The 19,638-nt window shown below is 47.4% G+C and overlaps 1 protein-coding gene across 3 annotated transcripts in view; it reads left to right on the top strand.

Moving 5' to 3' along the window:
- LOC119105929 (solute carrier family 15 member 2) overlaps positions 1 to 19,638 on the top strand; it is a 59,955-nt gene that overhangs the window by 19,912 nt on the left and 20,405 nt on the right. For 2 of the 3 annotated variants that reach the window (XM_037229499.1, XM_037229497.1), the window contains exon 2: positions 4,625 to 4,671. In XM_037229499.1, the coding sequence (XP_037085394.1) occupies positions 4,625 to 4,671 (47 nt within the window). Of the gene's footprint in view, positions 1 to 4,624; positions 4,672 to 17,063; positions 17,199 to 19,638 lie in introns of those variants that run through there. The other variant, XM_037229500.1, reaches the window with a different exon arrangement.

Here is a 19,638-nt window from a genome sequence, read left to right as displayed (position 1 = left end):
AATGCAAAATTGTTGTATCGATTCATATAGCATTAAGATAAAGGTGCAGAACAGAGGTGCTATCCAGTTCAGTGGCGAAATCAGCCTTTTTAATCATATGACTAGTATCTACCAACCTTTTCGTAGCGTCATGCCAACAACCAACTGCGGGATATCAAACTTTAGTCCCATGGTGATGTCACGTCTGCGTAGTCTTCTCTAGCAGCCTCGGGTACTACCTTTTATGTTGTTTGTTTAATAATTCACCCCATTATGGCAGGTTAAAGGCCGAACTTCCCAGAAAATCGCACTTTTCAGGATGACTTACCTACGAGACAATGCCCTGTGGAGACACAAAAGTTGAACAGGCGTTTTTTTTTTGTTTGTTTCATTCTACCTAATGCAAATGGTTTTCCAGCAACTCATTAATCTACAAGCTGTCGCAAATATGTGAGCATGATGTTAAGCCTGAAGACACCTTGAATCTTGCACTAAATGGGATCGGTCTTATCCCCAATTTAGGGTTTTGTTTTACCTGGCATGCTAAGCTAAGCTTACCATGCATTCCTTTCGTGCATTTTATCTACCAATATGATTTATCACAAGACTGAGATGACTGAATGAATCCAGAAAATTTTTCTTAAGATTAAACTAAAAAATACTCCGGAATTAATATCCTTAGCTCACTTTTCAGGACATTTCTCAACAGCATTTTCAAATATGTGAAATTCACTGGACTTCAAACTTTTTGCCTTCATATGCTGAGTGTATCCAAAAAGTTATAACAACCATTCCCACAGGGCAATTTTGCTCAAGTGCTGTTCCATTACCATATTGTCAAAGCTGACCAATTTCCAGTGTCTTTTTAAAAAATTAAGCGAATGAGCTTGCAATGATGATGGCCCCATACTGGGGTCTGACGCTAAAATTCTACTATAAAGTGTAAGTTGCAGTGAACTGAACGCCTTAGCACATTAAGGGAACAAATGTCCAGAATGTAGATATTCAGTCCGATGCACCATTCACAGTAATACACACTACACATATTTTTGGGCAGACGTCTATTCACAATTGGGTATGACTTATTTATGGTACCCCGACCAAGGCACGTAGACTTCTATTCACAACTTACACTTTTCAGCCACCGGGTGTTGCATTCAAGTTTGCCTGCATTTACCGGCTCATCACAACCGCTCTCGCAAAAGACACACCGCGACACAAACTCAGCTGATTAATAATGCTCAATATTGTTATGGCGCATTTTAGGGCAAACTGCGTCATTCTGACAAGAGCGAAAATATGCACAAAGATCATAATGATGTCGTTAGTTTTTAATTCGACATCACGGCATCATACAGTGTTATTTTTTTCTTTGGTAGTGAAAAACGCATTGAAAATCTTGTAATGAATTGAATTATTTCTTTGTGTACTCCAAGAAACAAAGTCTTTGTTTAGTTTGGCGTTTGCATGATGTCATACAGGGTTCACGTGATGGTTTACGTCTTGAGTGAGCGATCTAATTTTTAACGCTTAGGAGACAGCGCGGTAAGGACGATAAGCACATTGAACACTTAACTAAAAGGATACTTGAAAAAAACTGGGAGACAGTGGTGTGCCACAAATTGCCCAAAAAGCTGCCTCCCCGCACGCCAGTGCTGAAAAAAGGTCTAGGCCACTAAGACACATTTCCTCTGAATGGATTGCCCCACATTTGTATTTGGTTTTGAAATGAAAAAGCAATTTTGATTATTCGGTACAGTTTACAACCATGCCTTTCTTAATACATAAAACGGCGCTTAAACCCTATCATCCCATTAGCTATGCGGTAATCAAGGCCAATAGAAATACAGTTGTCGATTCGTGCATATCTGGCGTTCGTGAGCACGATTTCCAGATATAACGACCGTCAGTTGGCCCCCAATGTTGCGCGAGGCGCGATAACGTCATCAAATAATGATGTATTGAGGAGCACATTAACGAAGTAAAGAAGTTGTGTTGTCTAGAACAGTCTTTTCCACGTAAAAGTATGCCGATAGTTATAACTGAGCCTATTTCATCTTATCTGATGCTTGCTTCAATATCTTCCAACGTGGAACATTGTCTTAAAACGTCGTAATAGTACGCAATTTCATCGCAGTCAGCATATCACGAGAGAATATCTTAAATAGAACTTTGAGTAATGAACGCGTTTCAGCCCCCTTTCGTGAATGGCAGGCGTTAATATGAGTCTCCCGCGCTCGTCGGCGAGTGGGCGCGAGTTTTTCCTCTGAGCACGGGCTCCGCGAGCCGCGTAAAGTGAGGGACGAACTCTGAGAACTGGGTATGGCGACAGGGCAGGCTCTGGATGCTGGGTATGGCGAGGGGACGAACTCGGAGAGCCGGAAAACACGAGGAGATGAATGCCGAGAGCTAGACAAGCCGGGGAGGCTAGCCATGAAGCCGGGAAAGGTAGGCGGACGAACGATGAAAACGGATGAAACGCACGGACGTGCATCGATGGCAAGTTAAGACAGGACAGTGTGTTAAGAGTCGGGTCAGACAACAGGGGCGAGCTGTGGGAGCAGGATGAGGTGGCGGAAGAAGTTTGGAAGCCATGTCAAGTAGGCAAGACGGTATTGGGAGTTTGGCACACTGGTGAACGGGGCAGGCGAGTAGGACCCAGGAAAAGGAGGCATGGCGTGCCTGCAAAATCATGGGGATACACATGTTCAACAGGCGGTTGTGAGGGGTGGAAATTAAGCAACGGTGAGAGTGACGAGTCCTAGCAGTTTGGTGAGAAGGAAGGATGTGTGGTGAGAACTAGGTAAGAAGGTGTCAGCGATATGATGATGGTTAATATTATGGCATGTCTCTTCTACGATACTCTTTGCTTTTTACCGCAGAGATGACGCTCTTCGCAACTGCGCGCAGCTTCGTCAGTTGCCGGTGGGGGGGGGGGGGGGGGAGAGAAGGGGGGAGGCTGCAGAACACTGGCTCCTGTCCATCAGCGCGTGTTTTAACCCTCTTTACTCCAAGCAGCCTGTGTCTGTCTGAAAGTCACGCCTGATGCAAGCAGTGCAGCCAGCTCGTTCATCGGCCATCGAGCAAGTTGTTAAATTACTCTAACAACACTCCTCATTGCATGCGAGGATGGCCCACCGCGTCCCGAGGGGAACTCAAACCTGGGTCTGCTCCAGGCGATCACAAACCTTGGTTTGCTTGGATCGACGACCCACAGTTCCATAGCCTTTGGAGCGTTGCTAGTGCGTTTGTGATTCCCACGCTGGCCGTCACGCCACGTTGGAATTGCATCTTATATAATGCAAGGTATTATATAAGATAAGGACGTACGCAGGTCATGTGGCAGTACTCGCCGGTGAGCCAAACGGCCGAAGCAGATCCACCTCATTTGTGTTTTGCGTGTCCTGCAATTAACGATGCAACTAGCAACCATCTCGTGACATATTTGGATGCCAAATTAGTCAATTACCGGTGCCAAAGCGCATGTGACGTCACCGATGACAGAGAGCGTCCTCCGATCCCCAAGGGAAATTCACATGGCGGCCTTGTTGCTCGAGTAAATATATGACAGTTTCTATTCTTGAGTGAAGTTTCCGGAAGCTTAGGTATTTGCGATTGTGCTGGTATATCATTCAGTTCCTATCATCAGCACCACGTTATTGACGTAAATCGACAACTCGCCTTCTTCCAATGAGATCAAGCATCGAGGTTCGTAAAAAAGCTTTTCTGCCATGCACCATGAATATTATCGGCATAAAAACTGTTTGTTACCTTTCATGCTTCATCTGTCTGGCATTAATCGCCCTGTGCCCACGAAATGTTTGCGAAATATTCGTCTTAAAGGGGGTGTTTCATTTTGTATGAGGATTTGAACTGAAATAGCCATCTTGAAGGTCATTCGGTACAGTTAACAGCCCTGTCCTTATTAGGGCCTAACCCTTCTAGTTTCTGAGCTACACGCCCGCAAAGATGTGCAGGCTTTTTCGGAAAAAACATGCGAAGGTTACCCAGCCACCCATGACGCCATAATAACGTCATTCAAATCCTGCCGGTCCATTAGCGCAGCGGCGATCAAGGCCAAGAAAAGTCGTTCATATCTGGCGTTGGCGAGCACGATTTCCAGATATAGCGTCCGTCGATTGCTCTCAGTGTTGTGCGAGATATAGTGACGTTATAAGACAACGACATATTGAAAAACATATTTATTAAGCAGAGAAATAGTGTTATCTAGAACAGCCTTTTCCACTTAAAAGCATACCAGAAGTCATAAGTGAGCTTATTAATATATGGTGCTTGCTTCCATATCTCCAAATGTGAAACATTCTCTTTTGGTGCAACGAATCGGCTAGCAAAAATGGCAATATGCTTCCTCGTCTGTCCGGTGAACGTCTCCAGTTTTGAAGCCACTTCTCCTGCTTGACGTTTACACTATTCGAAAACTGTTTTCACTTCCGTTGATATCCCTTGAGAAACTGTGAGAGAGTGCTCTTTACTGTAATCCGCGCTGGATCACCCTAAGACAAGCCATAATCGTCAGATCAAAGAGTGCTGTCGCCTTGGAAATGTACTGTTCGTGGTCACGTGATACTCACAAATGGTGACATTATGTCCGTTGTTACTTGACAGAGCCCCTCCCTCATTTCAGAGTCGTCCCTGCTGAAAAGGCCGCAGGATGACGACGGCCCTGAAACGGTACGTGGCGGCATTCTATATTACGTCACATCTCCGCCAGCGGGCACTCCCGATGGTTTGGCACCCTCCCAGACCCCATCCACTCCGCGTCGGCCGGCGCGCACCAAACTGGTTTTTCGACCACGCGCTGCGCGCGCACAAGAAAGTGTTGGTCTGCGCGGACCTGCGCCGACTGTCGCAACCCAGCGGCGCGCCGCTCTCTCCGTTTTTCTGCGCTGTCCTACACGCGGAGTGACTATGACGCCGCATGTTTGGCATGAGAAACCGAGCCGTCAACAAAGGGCATGTACGTGGATGCTGTTTTCTGCGGGATGGTGTCGGCTTGGTGGCGCGTCCCATCTAATGACGTGATTGGCGAGACACATCTGTTTTGGGCTGGGTGTTCCTGTATGCGTTTTTCTTGCTGTCGGCAGCGCGGACATGCATGTAAGAACCGCTTCTTTCCATTAATGTGCATCAGTGTGCTAACACACGAACATGCAAGAAATGGACACCGTCTTCTGCTGAGAGATGCACATACGAAGGTACAGGCAAAGCTGCGGGGGAAGCGCTCTGCGGCCTGCTGCATCAGTATCACCGTTATCGTCGTTATCGTCATTGCTGCAGAGGCTCTTATCGTTTAAGCGTGAAGTTAGCAAATCGGACTGGCGTTCTGCAATGCAGCGTGCGAGTGCGTCGAGTCAGGCGCAAATGACGGGCGTGTCCAATTCCCGGCTGGGCATCACGGAGCATTCTGAGGCATGCGGGAGATTTCCGACTCGCAGTGGTGCTCCCGTCATGAAACGTGTGGACTCATTCTTAGGAGTGGTAGAAGTGTATCTTTGCCCCGACCAAATTTCTGCGAAAAAAAAAGTGGCGGTGGCGGCGTAACACGCCACCATATGACATGAAATGACAGTGATATCCGTGCCCAGTAGTGCCATCAGGCATCGGCGTATCACCGAAAGCCTCTTTCATTGCTGCAACTTTCAATATCATGCATACAACCGAGTTGTTTATCTATACAATTGCATTCAATTAATGCTAGGATAAATGCTGTTGCAAGAATGCAGGCACACTGGCCCTAGAGCGTGAGATAGTCCAATCACAAAAGCAGTTTTCTTCCACCATCGGGAACTTGCCGAGGCCTCACCTTTAAGCTTGATCTAGAGCTGTGTTTGCTATCCTCTAGCCGTGGAAAAAAACGGGGAAGGACTTCAACAGCCAGGGCAACTGAGCACAGGACAGAATTCCAACCGGTGGGAGGCAGCACTGGGGGATAACGTTAAGCATACGGGCCCCCTCAAGGCTATGCCCCTTTGCGGAAACCACGTGTGCTCTTCGAGCCCGAGCGCAACCATCACAATAATCTCCACCCTACCTTAAGCATGTTCCAAGCCTGGCACGACTTATGCTGCCTGGTGGGCGCCTTTCGCTGCGGCCCAGCAATCAGTATGCACAGGTTTAAACTGGGTCTCTAGGCTGTCTGGAAAGCGAGGAGCAATATATCGGGTTCCGGCTTGGGCTCAGATTGAGGTGAAGGCGACTACGGAAATGCTGGGCAAAAAGTAGTGAGGGCGTGTTGGAAGAAGGATGAATCAGGATCACGTAAAGATGAAATCACAAAACTATTTGAAAAACCCAGATGTTTCAAATTCTTGTCACGCCGAGCAAAAGCAGAAGAACGAAACAAGACAATCATTTATGGCTGCAGCCCAACTTGAGAAGACTGTTGCATGCTTTGGCGAACCTAAGGCACCAGAAATTCCAGGTTCAAGCTTCAGGATTTTCCGCCGTTTGAACAGCGAAACGACATGTGTTTCCACCGACATGACACAAACCAAGTATTGCTGATCCTAGACGTCTTCATTACCCCTGGCGTACAGAAACTCAGCAGTTCGTTTGTTGATTTGGTCGCGCCAAAAGTGCGAAAGTGTTATTTTTATTAAACCTATGAATATGCCCGTATTTCAACCATGGCGTGAAGATGTTCTTCACTTTCACGCGAATAAAGACGCACATAAACTTGTGTCAGAACATTGGCATGCACAGCCTTTTTGAGCCGCACTTCAATATGCTTTCCGCACGGGAGGTGTCCGAAGGTTTTACTTAAAACGCGATTAGCGGCAGCTCCGTTTTGAAAAGCAAAATTATTCCAAGCCATTCAAAACAGAATTCGATCGTCAATGTTTATTCTTATCCTTTCCAAGGGAGTCCATGGCAAGAGGCCTATCTGACTGCACTGATATTTACTGGCCGATCCAGGACCCGTCTTTCGGCACACTTTCACAGAGGTGGGGACTTTAACAGGGTCACATATAAGATTGAGCAGGTTTTTAAAGCAACTGAGGCGCTCCTTGGTAATCAGGTACCCTTTGAAACATAACTAAGTACTGTGCAGCTAAAAGAATACGAATATCATGAGGGTCATGCGGACATAAAGGTGCCTGAGCTCCTCATAAGGTCATGAGCGTACTCTGAGCCCTGAGAATTCAGAGGTCATCTCAAAGGTCAGAGGGTTCTTCAGTAGCTCGAGGGCGGTCCGTCAATAGCATGACAATCTTTTAGCACTTCTGTTCCCCCCCAAAAAAACAACATGCGTCCAAACGGGCCATTGAGGTAAACGTGCATGCCCTGGCGAGCAATTGGGTCACTGAGCGGCCAGTGGACCATCACCAACCAAACGAACATTTTGATGGCCAGAGGGGCCCCCCAGCGAGCAAGAGTTCCCCTTCGTGACCAAAGGGTCTGGGTGACCAGTTAAGTCCTTGCACTGTCAGAAGGGGACCCCACCCACAAGAAACTCCCCGGTAGCCAGAGATTCCATGTCGCTACCCGGCATGGTTTCGTATGGTGTGTGTGGCTTCGTAATTATAACACGCTAGATTTAGTTGAGAACAATCCATTGTTTTACGTGAGGCCCAACCTTCCTTAGCTTGGAAATAGGAGGGGTATCACCCCCCCCCCCCCATCAGTCCACGTTATAAAAAAACGGCAAATCAGGGTAGGGGCTTACTGTTGGCTGCCGTCTTTTTATTTATTTCACAAGTGCTGTTGAAAAAATCCGCATTTCAACTTACCGAAAAATAAGCTGGCATATCAGAATGCACACTTTTCATTTTCAACATGCATACATTGGTACCCATTGAACCAGCAAGTCAAAATGGTCCTTTGCACGCTAGGTAGCAAACAAATCTAACCAAACCCGTGGTTTTTGTCATGCATGTTGCAGGCATATCAATACAAATGACTGGGGTCTACCCCACCAAAATTTTAATATAGGCCCCCTCAACGTTGACTCCAAATCCCCCCCTACCCGATACTTCTGGCTAGGAGATTAAAGAGAATATTGCACATATATTGAAGCATGTACCAGATATCATGAAACAAGCTCACTTATAACTATTGGGATACTTTTAAGAGAAAAGGCTGATCTAGACAACACAATTTCTCTGTTCAGAAAATATGCTTCTCGATACGTCGTTGTTTGATTGCATTTTCACGTCTTGGACAAAATTGATTATGAGCCAATTCACGGCTGTAGTATCTAGAAAAAGTGGTCGTGAACGACAGATATAAACAACTTGACCATTATATTTGTTAGCCTTGATCGCCGCATGGCTTATGGAATGGCAGGATTTTAATGACGTCATTATGACGTCAGAAATGCAAAGATGACCCTGAATTACCCCCCTCCGAAAGTCTCCCCTCTTTGCGGACGTGTAGCTCAGAAACTAGAGGGGGTTGTGTCTCAAGAAGGCCAGGGCGGTGAACTGCACCGAATGATTTTCAAGATGGCTACTTCAGCTCAAAAACCCCATGAAAAGGTAGAACACCCCCTTTAGAAAATATTAGGAAAACGCTACCCATAACACCAAGTCGATCTTTTCTAGGACTAATTCACTGATCATAACCACATTGCTGCTCGGATGAAGTTTCGTTTCGTAAAAGACAAAACACTTAAGAATAGCAATTATCTGTAATCAAAACAAGGCAGACTAAATCGGTTTACAAACCCATTTAGGGGAGGGAGGTTCCTGGGTTCCATAGCTTTCTACTTCCCCTCCCATGATGTGCGAAAAATTGACACCCCTGACATTACGACGCTACTAGACAAACTGTGCTGTTTTCTTCTTCGAATTTGGGCTGCATGTAAATTAAACTGTCTGCCCTCATAAACTGAATTTTATAGGAATAGTGATTATGTTCCGTAAGAAAAAGCTTCGCTCTGATTTCAGTAAAAACAGTTACGAAATATATCGCATTTGCATCCATGGAAATGACATGTTCACAGATAGAAAGCAAATGTGCGCATAAATAAGCACTGCAAAATGACACATCCAGAGTTTCTCTGTTTCAATCGGGGCGCTATCATCAACAAAGAACCGAAATTGTTCTGAGGGAGACCCAAATGTCAATTTTCTCTGAACTCCTACGACAAGTGTGACCGAAATCCCACAAAACCACCTCCTATTTGACGTAAACCTCTCGGTTAAGGGGGAGATGACAGTGGAACCTTTACCCCTTCCTTATCGCCTACATTTCCTACGCGACCTTAGTGCTCACCACTCATTACCAACCTAATTTTCTATCATGTAAATTTCCAGAGACAATATTAATATTAGGAAGAGTTCGTACGTGGGGTCATTGCTATTCCAATGTCAACTAGATATTAATGAAATGATCGTATTCCGAGCAGAGGCACAGTTTCTAAACATAAGTGTGGGGGCTGACAAGTGAAAAAAATATAATCTTCCGCCCCAAATATGTCTGTGTCCACAGATTTGGCACCCTTCGTCACAAACTGAGGAGGAGGAGGGGGGGGGGGGGGGCATCAGCTCCCAGCGCCCAACCCACCATTCTCTTCAAAGGGAGGATGGCTCGGTGCTTGCGAATGCTACAGTGATTCAGCAGCCATTTCTGTTGTTTTTCTGTGCCTTGAAAATGCAGTCTGGGTAATCACAGGTTCATTTCTACCTTGTATGAATCATCTCACCAAGTTTCCCTGACCTGTCAATGAAGTTAAGGAAGCGCAATTAAACCTAGATGGGTATTCATGAAACTGCAATGCGAATGCTGCTTGCAAAAGCGCAATGCATTGAACGGCATCGCCAACCACACATATATCAGTTGCATCGCAACGATTGAAATACGCCCTTGCGCCCAGATGAATCACCATATTTAGATCTTTTTTCAACATTTCGTTCTGTCTAGTTTGGTAGGAGTTGGCTGGTAAAAGCTGTGAATCGGTCGACTGTGAAGGCCATAGGAAATACACTGATTTGTCGCCGACTGTCACCGAACTGGGCAACCAACCAAAATCGTGCGACGTTTTTATCGCCGGGGTGGGATGAAGCTCAAGAAAGGTGTCATGGTGCTGTAGGGTACGGCAAAGGGTCTTTACGGAAAGACTTGCTGGTGTTTTTGGTTGAAATGTATTACCATTGAGGCTCCATGTTAGGTTGTGCAATGCGCGCCTTAATGTTTACTATTTATTTTTACCATTCGTCGGTGGCCGTCACCAAAGTTTTGAATGCATGTTTGGAGCTGCCTGTCATCCTGCCCGTCATTACTCACGGCGCACATCCTTGCACCCTAACATGCTATCATTTTCACACTCTCGCCCAACTGATATATGGGCTGCTGAAGTAGTTTCTTCGTCCGTTCCACGCCCGTTTATGACAGCTATGGGAAACTACGGCCCTACATAATTTCAGTAGGTTGCAGTCAGTCTATCGCGCTTTGGCATTGTCGGGAAGTCCACGGCTCATTCCGAAGCGACTCAACTTTGTTTGATAATTATTTAGTCGTGGAACCTCATGGTGTTACCTTTGCACGCTTGCCAGTTAGTCAGCTCGACCGTCCAATCGTATTGCTTCTTTGCGTTGACTAACTTGGAAAAGAATGACTGCGAGTTACTCACCCTATAGGCCGCGCACTTTGGGTATGAGCTGACTGGCATGCTAATTCCTCTACCAATCCCCACCGAGATGCGGCACCCTAAGTTCTTCCGACCTGTGGTTGCCGAGATATCGACCTGAAGTGGCGAGCAAAAAGGCGCGCCGTCCCATCGACTGCCAGCTCGGCCCACCGGCTGCGAGACCATTTTGGCGCCGGCGGCCTGCCACAGACGTACGTGCGCCGTCAGCCATTTTGCTTAAAAAACTGCGTCGCCAGTCGGGAGTTGGGATGATATCCCTTAATCGCGGCGTAAAAAGTTTTAATGCTACCAATTACCCTAAGTTAAGTTTGCGAGCAAAAGATTGCAAAAAAATGATATATTAAAGGAAGGCGAATAGCAAAAATGAACCAGTCAACCCGCTGGTGTAATTATTAATTCAACAAGGTCCACAATGTTGATGACATCGTCTTGCATTCGGCGGTATTGCTCGAAATCCTAATATTCGTGAATTCCCCTATGATTTGCGGCGCCTCCGTGGGTTGTAACTACTCGTGATGCGCAGTGAAATTGTAGCTGGTACATTTTCCAATGTTTTGAAACGCAATTCTCGCCTCCACCTGCACTGGGTGCCGATATGTGACCCAAAAACATAAATACCGCCAAAAACGGTAAATTTCACATTTCCGCACGTGCCACCACAAGCTTGTCAACACTCGATTCTTCGTTCGATTTTCTGCCGCGTCGTGCAAGTTTCGTGTCGCTCCGATCTCCCGTTGCCGCTGTGTACCACGGTTTCCGACGGCTGTTCGGTTGTTGTTTCCCGTGGGTCGCATTTCCAGGCGTTGCCCACGCAAATCCAACGGGCCTAAAGGCGGCACTTTCGGCACGTGCCACGCCCGAACCGTGGACCGCATCGGCTCGAGAGCTACATGTGGAATACCGTCTCATACGCACGTGCATCGTGCGCAAATTTCACCCCGTCTCTCTTACCGTTTGAGCTGAGGACGGGTTCAACGGAAAAGGCCACATACAGACAGGCAGATAACTTACACAAAAAGTACGTGAGATGCCAATTTTTTCATGGAGGAGTGGTAAGTGCCCTGCATTACTCCACCGCTTCTGGTATCGCTACATGCGAGCGCCATCAAGAAATACTGAGCTCACTTGAAATCTTAGTGTGCATCGCCAACGACAAGAGATGAAACGTGTGGCATGGGACAATGACGGGCTCAGACTGCAAATAAAATGATAACTATACGAAAAATTGAGCCCAAATAGCCCAAGTTTGTGCCTCTGCACCAGTGAAGGCCACCACGTCTCGTCGCCCCCCCCCCCCCCCCTCCCCCTCCTCCACTAAATTCCGCCTCCATCCGCGCCTCCGCATCCCTGTTGATGAACCTGAGCCCTGTTCTGGCGGTGGAGATGAATAGGTCAGCTGCTGCGTTGGTATGACCTTTGTCGTGTCTACCATGTTTGTGTACCTCAGAAGTAGTATGTGGCTACACCTCGGCAACGCAGGTGCCGTCCATATCCTTCGCTAGTGGAATACCAGGAGCAAATACTGCGGAGGTTAATTTGAGACCAGTGACCTAACGCCTGACAACGACCTCGGTTTCCTGTCGGGGGCTGTGAAAATGAAAATGGCATTGACACTCTGAGCAATTGAAATGAAATAAGGAAATAGTTGAAACCTCACCTCACCTAGAGCTCGATACATGGCCTCTTTCTTCGAAGAATTGAATTTTTAAAGCTAAAGGTTACTTAATGGCCAGTTCAGCAATTGACGTCAAAGCCCAGTAGAGAGCGTATTTTGAAGCATTTAGATGCGCATGACCAGAGAAAAACAATGTGCGTTTTTTTAAGAAAACGATGCTTCAGGTGAACACCTGGTATAACATAGCTACCATAATATCGCAAGTACCCTATTATTTTTTGTACATATGGCTAAGGTGGGAGCTGGAAGTTTCCCCCTGGTCATAAGATTTCTGGAAAAGGCGCATGTTTACTGCTTGATTTGTTCGTATCATGCCTGAGGCGTATTTAGAAGCACCGGTGAAAACATATTTATGTTTAAATTTAACTGGATGCTTGTGTTAGGAGAAATAAACCCAGCCAGTCATTGAAGTGGTTAAACCAAACTTTGATCGAGACAACGTTGTATAATTCTCGTTTAGGGCGAAGGAATCCAGACGTACAAAATCCAAGATTTTCTAAATCGTAAGCGCAGTTCTGTGACAAGGCGGTGCCATCAGCGGATGGAGGTGGGTAATAGTGGTAAGCTCCCCTTGGCCATTTGCCAGGAGAGCAATACATGCTCACTACTACCCATTCTAATTCCGAGTGGACCCATCAATGCGACAGGATGCCCCAGATGATGGAAACGAAAAGTTAACCAAACCAAATAAAAAAGAGAGTCTTTAAGGCATGCAAGGGCCTTAGGACTCTCTTTAGGCCAAGGGGAAGGAAACGACGGCTGCCCCGGAGGAGACCTTAGATGGTCCAATACTGCGTCCTGTTGGTCAGCAGGAAACCTCATATGATTTAAAGGAGATGAGATGCGTCAGAGACTCTACCGCAAGGGACAGGAAGCCCCGCCAGCCCAAGAGCAGGCCGTGATTAGGAAGACTGCTGGTGCTACTAAGCCAAGAGGAGGCTGTATCCAACTGTTTATGCCTAACTATGTACGCCTTTGCCTAAATAAGAAGTAAATCTGTTTGAAACGGGGTCGAAATCCGGGGGAAGTTTCAGAAAGGGGCTGTGGTAGGAGGTCCCTAGATATACTTTCCCCTTGCAAAAATTGGTGACGCCGCTCCTGGTTATAAGCCGAACAGGTTCGTCGGCTATCTTTGTGGCTCGTCGAGTGCCGCTAACACGGCATATCCTCCGGGCCTCCGTTTTCTCACACCGCTATCGGTCCCGGCAGTAACTGCACGACACTCATCGCGGAAAGTCTCACACCGAGGCATCGACACCGGGCTCCAGGAACAGCTGATAGCATACCGCGCCAGGTGCACACAGTCAGCTGATCATTCCTTGGAATGCCGGCCAAGAAGTCCCTTCAGGAAGCACGCTGGCTTCGCCCAGGTCGTATCAAGCACGGTCAAGTCACATCAAGTGAGCTCGGTCCGCTTAAACCATGCGAGTTTGTCTACAATTCAGTGTGGTCGGGTAGGGTCAGGCTAGGTCTCAGACCGCTCAGGATGGGATGGCCGGGTCGGGTCACGTCATGTGGGAGCAGGCTAAGTCAAAGGAGCATAGGAGAAGCTTTGCATGTCCTTGGAAGGGTCATACCTCTGAGCTGTTTCACCCACCCGTTCACATCAATTGATGGCTTCTGCCCGAAAACTCACTGAAAACGTAACACTTGCAATCATGCGGCATTGTTCCTCACGCTGTCAGCCGGCGCCACTTTGAAATTGGTTAAATCCTACTCCTGCAAGTCGCATCAGCTGCCGTTAGCTACAAATGTATTTCTTGAGGAATAAAATGAATGTTGGATTAATATAGGTATATAGGCGTCATATGTCCGATGCAGTCGCCTGTCCTTAAAGCAAAATCATCATCTTTAAAAAAAAATGTGTGGTTTTCACAAACCCTTCTATAACCGCTCAGCATTACAAGCATGTTTCTTAATGCAGGCTTAACGTTTTTGTAAATCGCTTGATATGCTGGTGCGGCAGGTGTACGGGTGTAGGATGTATCGATGTATTTGCATTAATATTATACGTTAAGCGGATTCGATATTCAAATTGTCTTCTTTCTTGTGGTAAAAGTAAAACCTATTTCAACTTCTGAAAATTAAGTAAGTCTGTACACTGCTGCAACTCTTCACTTAAGGGGCATTTCATCGCCCTTCAGAAGTAAAATTATGCGTCACCATCATTATGGACAAGTCAGGTAAGTCATTGTTGACATTACAAGCGGTTGGAATGTGCGTGCGGTAGCGTTGAGATGCTGCTGCTGGTGATGTTCTCTGTACCGTACTTGATATAAATGTCGTTTTGAAAATACGTCACAGCCCCTCAAAGGATGACATATTTTGCATATCTGCCACAGCTGCACAATGTTTGCAACATTGCAGCGGAAGTGTGGCTGATGTGGAAATTTCGTAACTGAGTGAGTTGCTATCGCATATCACAAATGTGAAGTTCCTTCTCGTCACACCACATTCTTCTGTATGTTTTGAAAAATACTGAAACGCATGAAGTGTATACAAAATCCAAGACAAAATAGCATCGCCCGTTTCCTGCGGCACTATGATGTTCATGAACCGTCTAACATAGTGAAGTGTAAAGATTTAAGGCTTCGTGAAAACGGCTACCACCTCCGGCAAGGCAACGTAACCGCCGGGAATTCCGACTTTTCTTTCTAACAGACGCCTACGTTGCGCGAAACCCCACCAGAGGAAGCTGCAGTCGTTGACTGCCAAGAACTGCGTAGGCACTGACGCAACGTGACTGGCGCAACACGCAGATCGCAGTGGAATGACCTGACGCACAGACGAACGAGTTAGCCCGATGGTCAGTGCGCGAACGTATCTAAAGATTTGGATTACGTAAGAGGGATTCGTTACGCAGCTGGTGTGGCTGTTCATGCAGTATTGCAGTGTTCTGCCTGACATATGATTATTATTAGACGTCGTAATAAGTTGAGTTCTGTTTCGAACCATTAGTACTGCTATATTTTAAGTTATGCATGGGTGTGCCAAATATAGCACGTCGTGAGCGGTTAGATTCAAGGAAATGTTTTACAACCCGGCCTCAATTTATGCGATTTCGAAATTGGCTCATAGTTGAATGTCAAACTAATGCACTACATTTCCCTGAACAATTATACCAACACTTAAGAGCTAAGATACGGTAACATGGCACACGATAGGTGAAACGACGATAGCTGGGAAGGTTCTTTTGGCCAGGCCATTCAACTTTGATATGTATCCGAGTGCGTTTCTATGTCATTGCAGAATAGGGTGACTGGTTTTGGCAACACAATTTCGCCTCCTATGAATAATGATAATGTGCCTTACCCATGCTCTCCCTGGTGCTGTCATGACTTTCATGCCAATATCGACGAAGATAAAAACATTGAAGTGGGCGAAGTTGAAGAAAGAAGAAGAAAAGCATTGAAGCCACTGCCCCAAGAGGAGTGACACTTTCCGAAACCTTCGCAAAACCGGCCGCCCTTTGCATAAGTACCGACTGCCGCCTGAACGCTGGTATCGTACAACCGGTCGACAGCCGCCCTCCTCCGATAGTCCAGCACGTGGACACTGACCTCCGGGTCACTCACCGGCTCAGAGACATTGCGAAAGGATGGCGCACTAATCAGATGTGCGGCGTTCTGAGTTATCCGTCAACACACGACGATGCAGTCGTGTGATGTATTTTGTTTAGCCTGGAACGCCAAAATTATAAAAACGCCAAAATTATAAGCGAATGGAGCCAGTGGCCGTTGAGAGCCTGCACAGAAGCACACTGAAAGCGAGGTGGAATTTCCCCGGGTTATAAGTTAAGCACATAGAGGTAGGAGCGCGCGCACAAATTAGCTCCCGTTGCACGTTCCCGTCCGTGAGTTATCCAATTTATGAGATGTGTTGATAGATACCTGGTAAAATGCTGACAATCAAAAATTAAAGGTAGTCACGTATAGCTAGGAAATCGGGAACTTACTGTGTGAACTTACTGCGCATTAAGTTGCGCGCTCCTGGGACGCGCTAAATTTGGTTTTCAGTGATTTTCTGGTATGCCATCCCCCATCGTGAAATTCTACAGGCACCCCTGGCTAGTGGTACACTTATACTTGTTCGCGCATCAAACTGGAAGTGTCGTTGCTGCCTGTTGGCTGCAGGAATTCACCCATCACCATTGCATCTCTAAGTGGGTGAGATTTGTGGCAACAACCTGGTGATGCCAGTGCTCAGGTACGTACCCTGCTAGTCCCTGCGTCCCGTCCTTGCCCGCATAACCCGTCCGTGGCGCGTAGCTACCCATGGTCCGCCCCATTACCCGGTCTTTCCTCCCTCTGTGCTGTCTTCTCCCCTTCTGCCGCGTGACCCGTCCGTGGTGTCCATGGCCTGGCGACCCGTCCGTGGGACACGATCATGCGTCTCCTTGCCCCCCCCCCCCCCCCCACACACACACTTGGTCCCTTCGGCCCCCAACCCCGCCCCACGATCTGTTTCCAGTGTCGCGCTGTCCCCGATCGGCGGTCCCGCGCCCTGTTCGCAGGACCGCGCCCACGTGACCCGGCCGGGCCGCCCGGCGGGTTTATCGGCGGCCATCAGCGGGGAGGGGTGAAGGCGGCGAAGGAGGGGGGGGGGGGGGAACTGGGTCGGCCGCCCGCCGGCGGTGCCGGCGCCGGTGCCGGTGAAGGGGCGCCGGGGCCGCCGGCCAGCAGTCGGCTCCGGTCGGCGGCAGCGCGCGGTCACCGGCAGGGTCACTCGGTTCTCCGGTCGGTCACCGGCGGGGTCACTCGGTTCTGTCGCTCACCGGCGGGTCAGGTCGCCGGCCCGGTCTCTCGTCTGTTCCGGTGGTCGGCGAAGTCAGGCGGCGTCACCGGCGGGTCAGGAGGTCGAGGTGTCGCCACCATGACCGTGGAACACGACCTCGAAATGGTGGAGGAGGTGGAGAAGAAGAGGAAGGAGGAGGTAATGTCACCCGCCGTCCTGTCGGTTGCATGCTCTGTATCGAGGGCTGGCCGGCCGACCGACCCCTCCATCGAGTCATATTGTGGCCGGGGTTAGGCGATCGGTCGGGATGAATCGATAGGCAGTCGCCTATCGATTCATTCCATGGGTAGCCATAGGTGCTCATCCGATGGGTGAACAGACGACAGTAGGAGAGGTGGAGCGGTGACCACACCATCTTTCGTCGGACTGACCGCAATTTTGACATTTCCCACTTTAAACACCACGGCGCCAGTTTTGTCATTTCAACTTGCTAGCACTCCCTCGCATGATCGGTTGTGAACAGCACTTCGTATGTGCACTATTAGATGCGTATATTGGAAACATCCTCCGGCGCCTAGTTTCATTACACGAAAGTACGACCACCGTCGTTAAATTCCAGCATAGGCGTAAATGTCGGAAACTGCTCAGTTTGCGGGATCTGTGGTATTGATCAATGCCTAAAACGCAAACATATTGGAGAATGGTGTAAATATATATATATATATATATATATATATATATATACATGTATGTATATTCATCCACATACCAACCGACTTGTCCATATAAGGGCGTTGCGGACACTACGACGGCTTGTGGGGATCCTTACTTATGACCACTGTATTACCAACCAGGGTGTTTCATTCATATCACGGGCACGGCGTGTTGTTTGGAACAAACCCGCTCGGTTTTGATCGTATGACTGGCAAACCTGCTCGTCGAGAATGTCGTGCGACAAGTCGTATTTGCTGGACTGCAGCCTGTTTGTTGGCCAAGGTGTTGTCCGTTGCTGGCCTTGGTTTTTGTTCTTTGGAGGTCTGGTAAGTATCTTGCTGGAAGATAAGAGACCTGCGCGCCGCGCCCCTTTTGCTTCGTCGGGGCAAATGTAAGGCATGCATCATCAAAATGAAAAGATCACTGTGACTCAAATACAGATTGGATATCGATGCCCATATACCCTCACACGGGAATGGCCACTGTTATTTTAACCTTTCGGAGAGAAGTGTTCGGTCCAGTATAATAAACCTCGCACGCTTCAAGCTCGCGAGACCGTTACCCGACTTTCCCGCAAAAACAACGTATTTGCTGTGGGAAAATCAGGGTTTGAACATAAGGCTCACGTCCGTGCTTTCAGATGAAATACGCGTAGCCTTGAGTGGTCCATACGAAAGGGATTTTCTTAAGCTCATAGCCAGGTTACCGGTTACCGGCGGGATTTTGCCAAAAGTCGCCTTCCGCCCGCTTGAAACTCATCCAGCCCTTCATTACCAGCTCACGTAATATCTTTGCAAGGTTTGATGCCTGAGCTGTGCACAAAATATTGAGAAAGCCTGGATATGTATAAAATAGTGTTCATTTGAAAGTTTCAGGTGCACGCAGTTTCGTCTGAGAAACAGAAGCCTAACCAGTGACGTTTTGTTGCATTTCTTGCAGCATTTGTCCGGTATTTCTTGAAGGTCACACCCACATCTGCATCCAGATAGCTGCATTTTTACTACTTATGTATTCATCCTGGGCCGTTTTCTACTATATATATATATATATATATATATATATATATATATATATATATATATATATACATATAGGGGTACCACTTGTTAATTTTTTCAAGGGCCTTGAACTACGCGAGCTCTCACATATGCCAGAGGCGGGTTCGGGTGCCACCCCACGTAAGTTAGCTCCCACCACAGAACCTACGGCAAAAGGTGTATGTCTTACATATTTTGCCCATCATAAGACTGTGACAGAACTTAACGCTACCAGTGGGTTCCACCATATCTTCACTATTCGTGAGCTCCACTGATGGCTTGACCGATCCGACAAAACTCAAGGGTAGCATTGGACTGTATTGACAGCGTGAGGTCAGAGCTTGAAGACACGCGCCATTTTTTGGTTTCTCTTCACAGCGTGTAACTGCAACGGAGTGCGAGCACGAGTGGTGTACCACTGGCTATCAGGGCATCCAATATCCGAAGTGGAAGGCTGTTTCGGTCCTGAGCACCACTTCTGAAGCCATGTCAAAAATTGTGGCACTTAACACACACGCACTCATGCGTAGATATTTTTTTCAGAAATAGGATTTTTGTAGCAAGCAGAGCGTTTGCCGCAAAAATCAATGTTCGAATCACGGGTATGATTATTCTCAGTGACTGAAAGAGCTCCCTTATTATTTAATCGTACCGCTGAATTGTATTCAAATATGAAGGCTGCGGCTACGCGACTTGAAATTAAGATGTACACATAGCTCATGGCGTTCATTCCGTTAACATGGTTTGTGATTTCGCTGTTGAGGCTGCTTGCTGCTGTTCCTTCTGCATAACCCAACTAGTCGAACCTGTGCCTTTGCTCCCAGAAAAACAAACCTATTCGTGCATTTTTGTGTCTCGTCATGCCGCGTGAAGTGCTTGTAGTGTTG

This window comes from Pollicipes pollicipes, unplaced genomic scaffold, assembly GCF_011947565.3.
Source record: "Pollicipes pollicipes isolate AB1234 unplaced genomic scaffold, Ppol_2.1 Scaffold_6138;HRSCAF=7277_pilon_pilon_pilon, whole genome shotgun sequence".
Lineage (NCBI taxonomy): Eukaryota > Metazoa > Arthropoda > Thecostraca > Pollicipedomorpha > Pollicipedidae > Pollicipes > Pollicipes pollicipes.
This window is presented reverse-complemented; position numbering and strand designations above follow the sequence as displayed.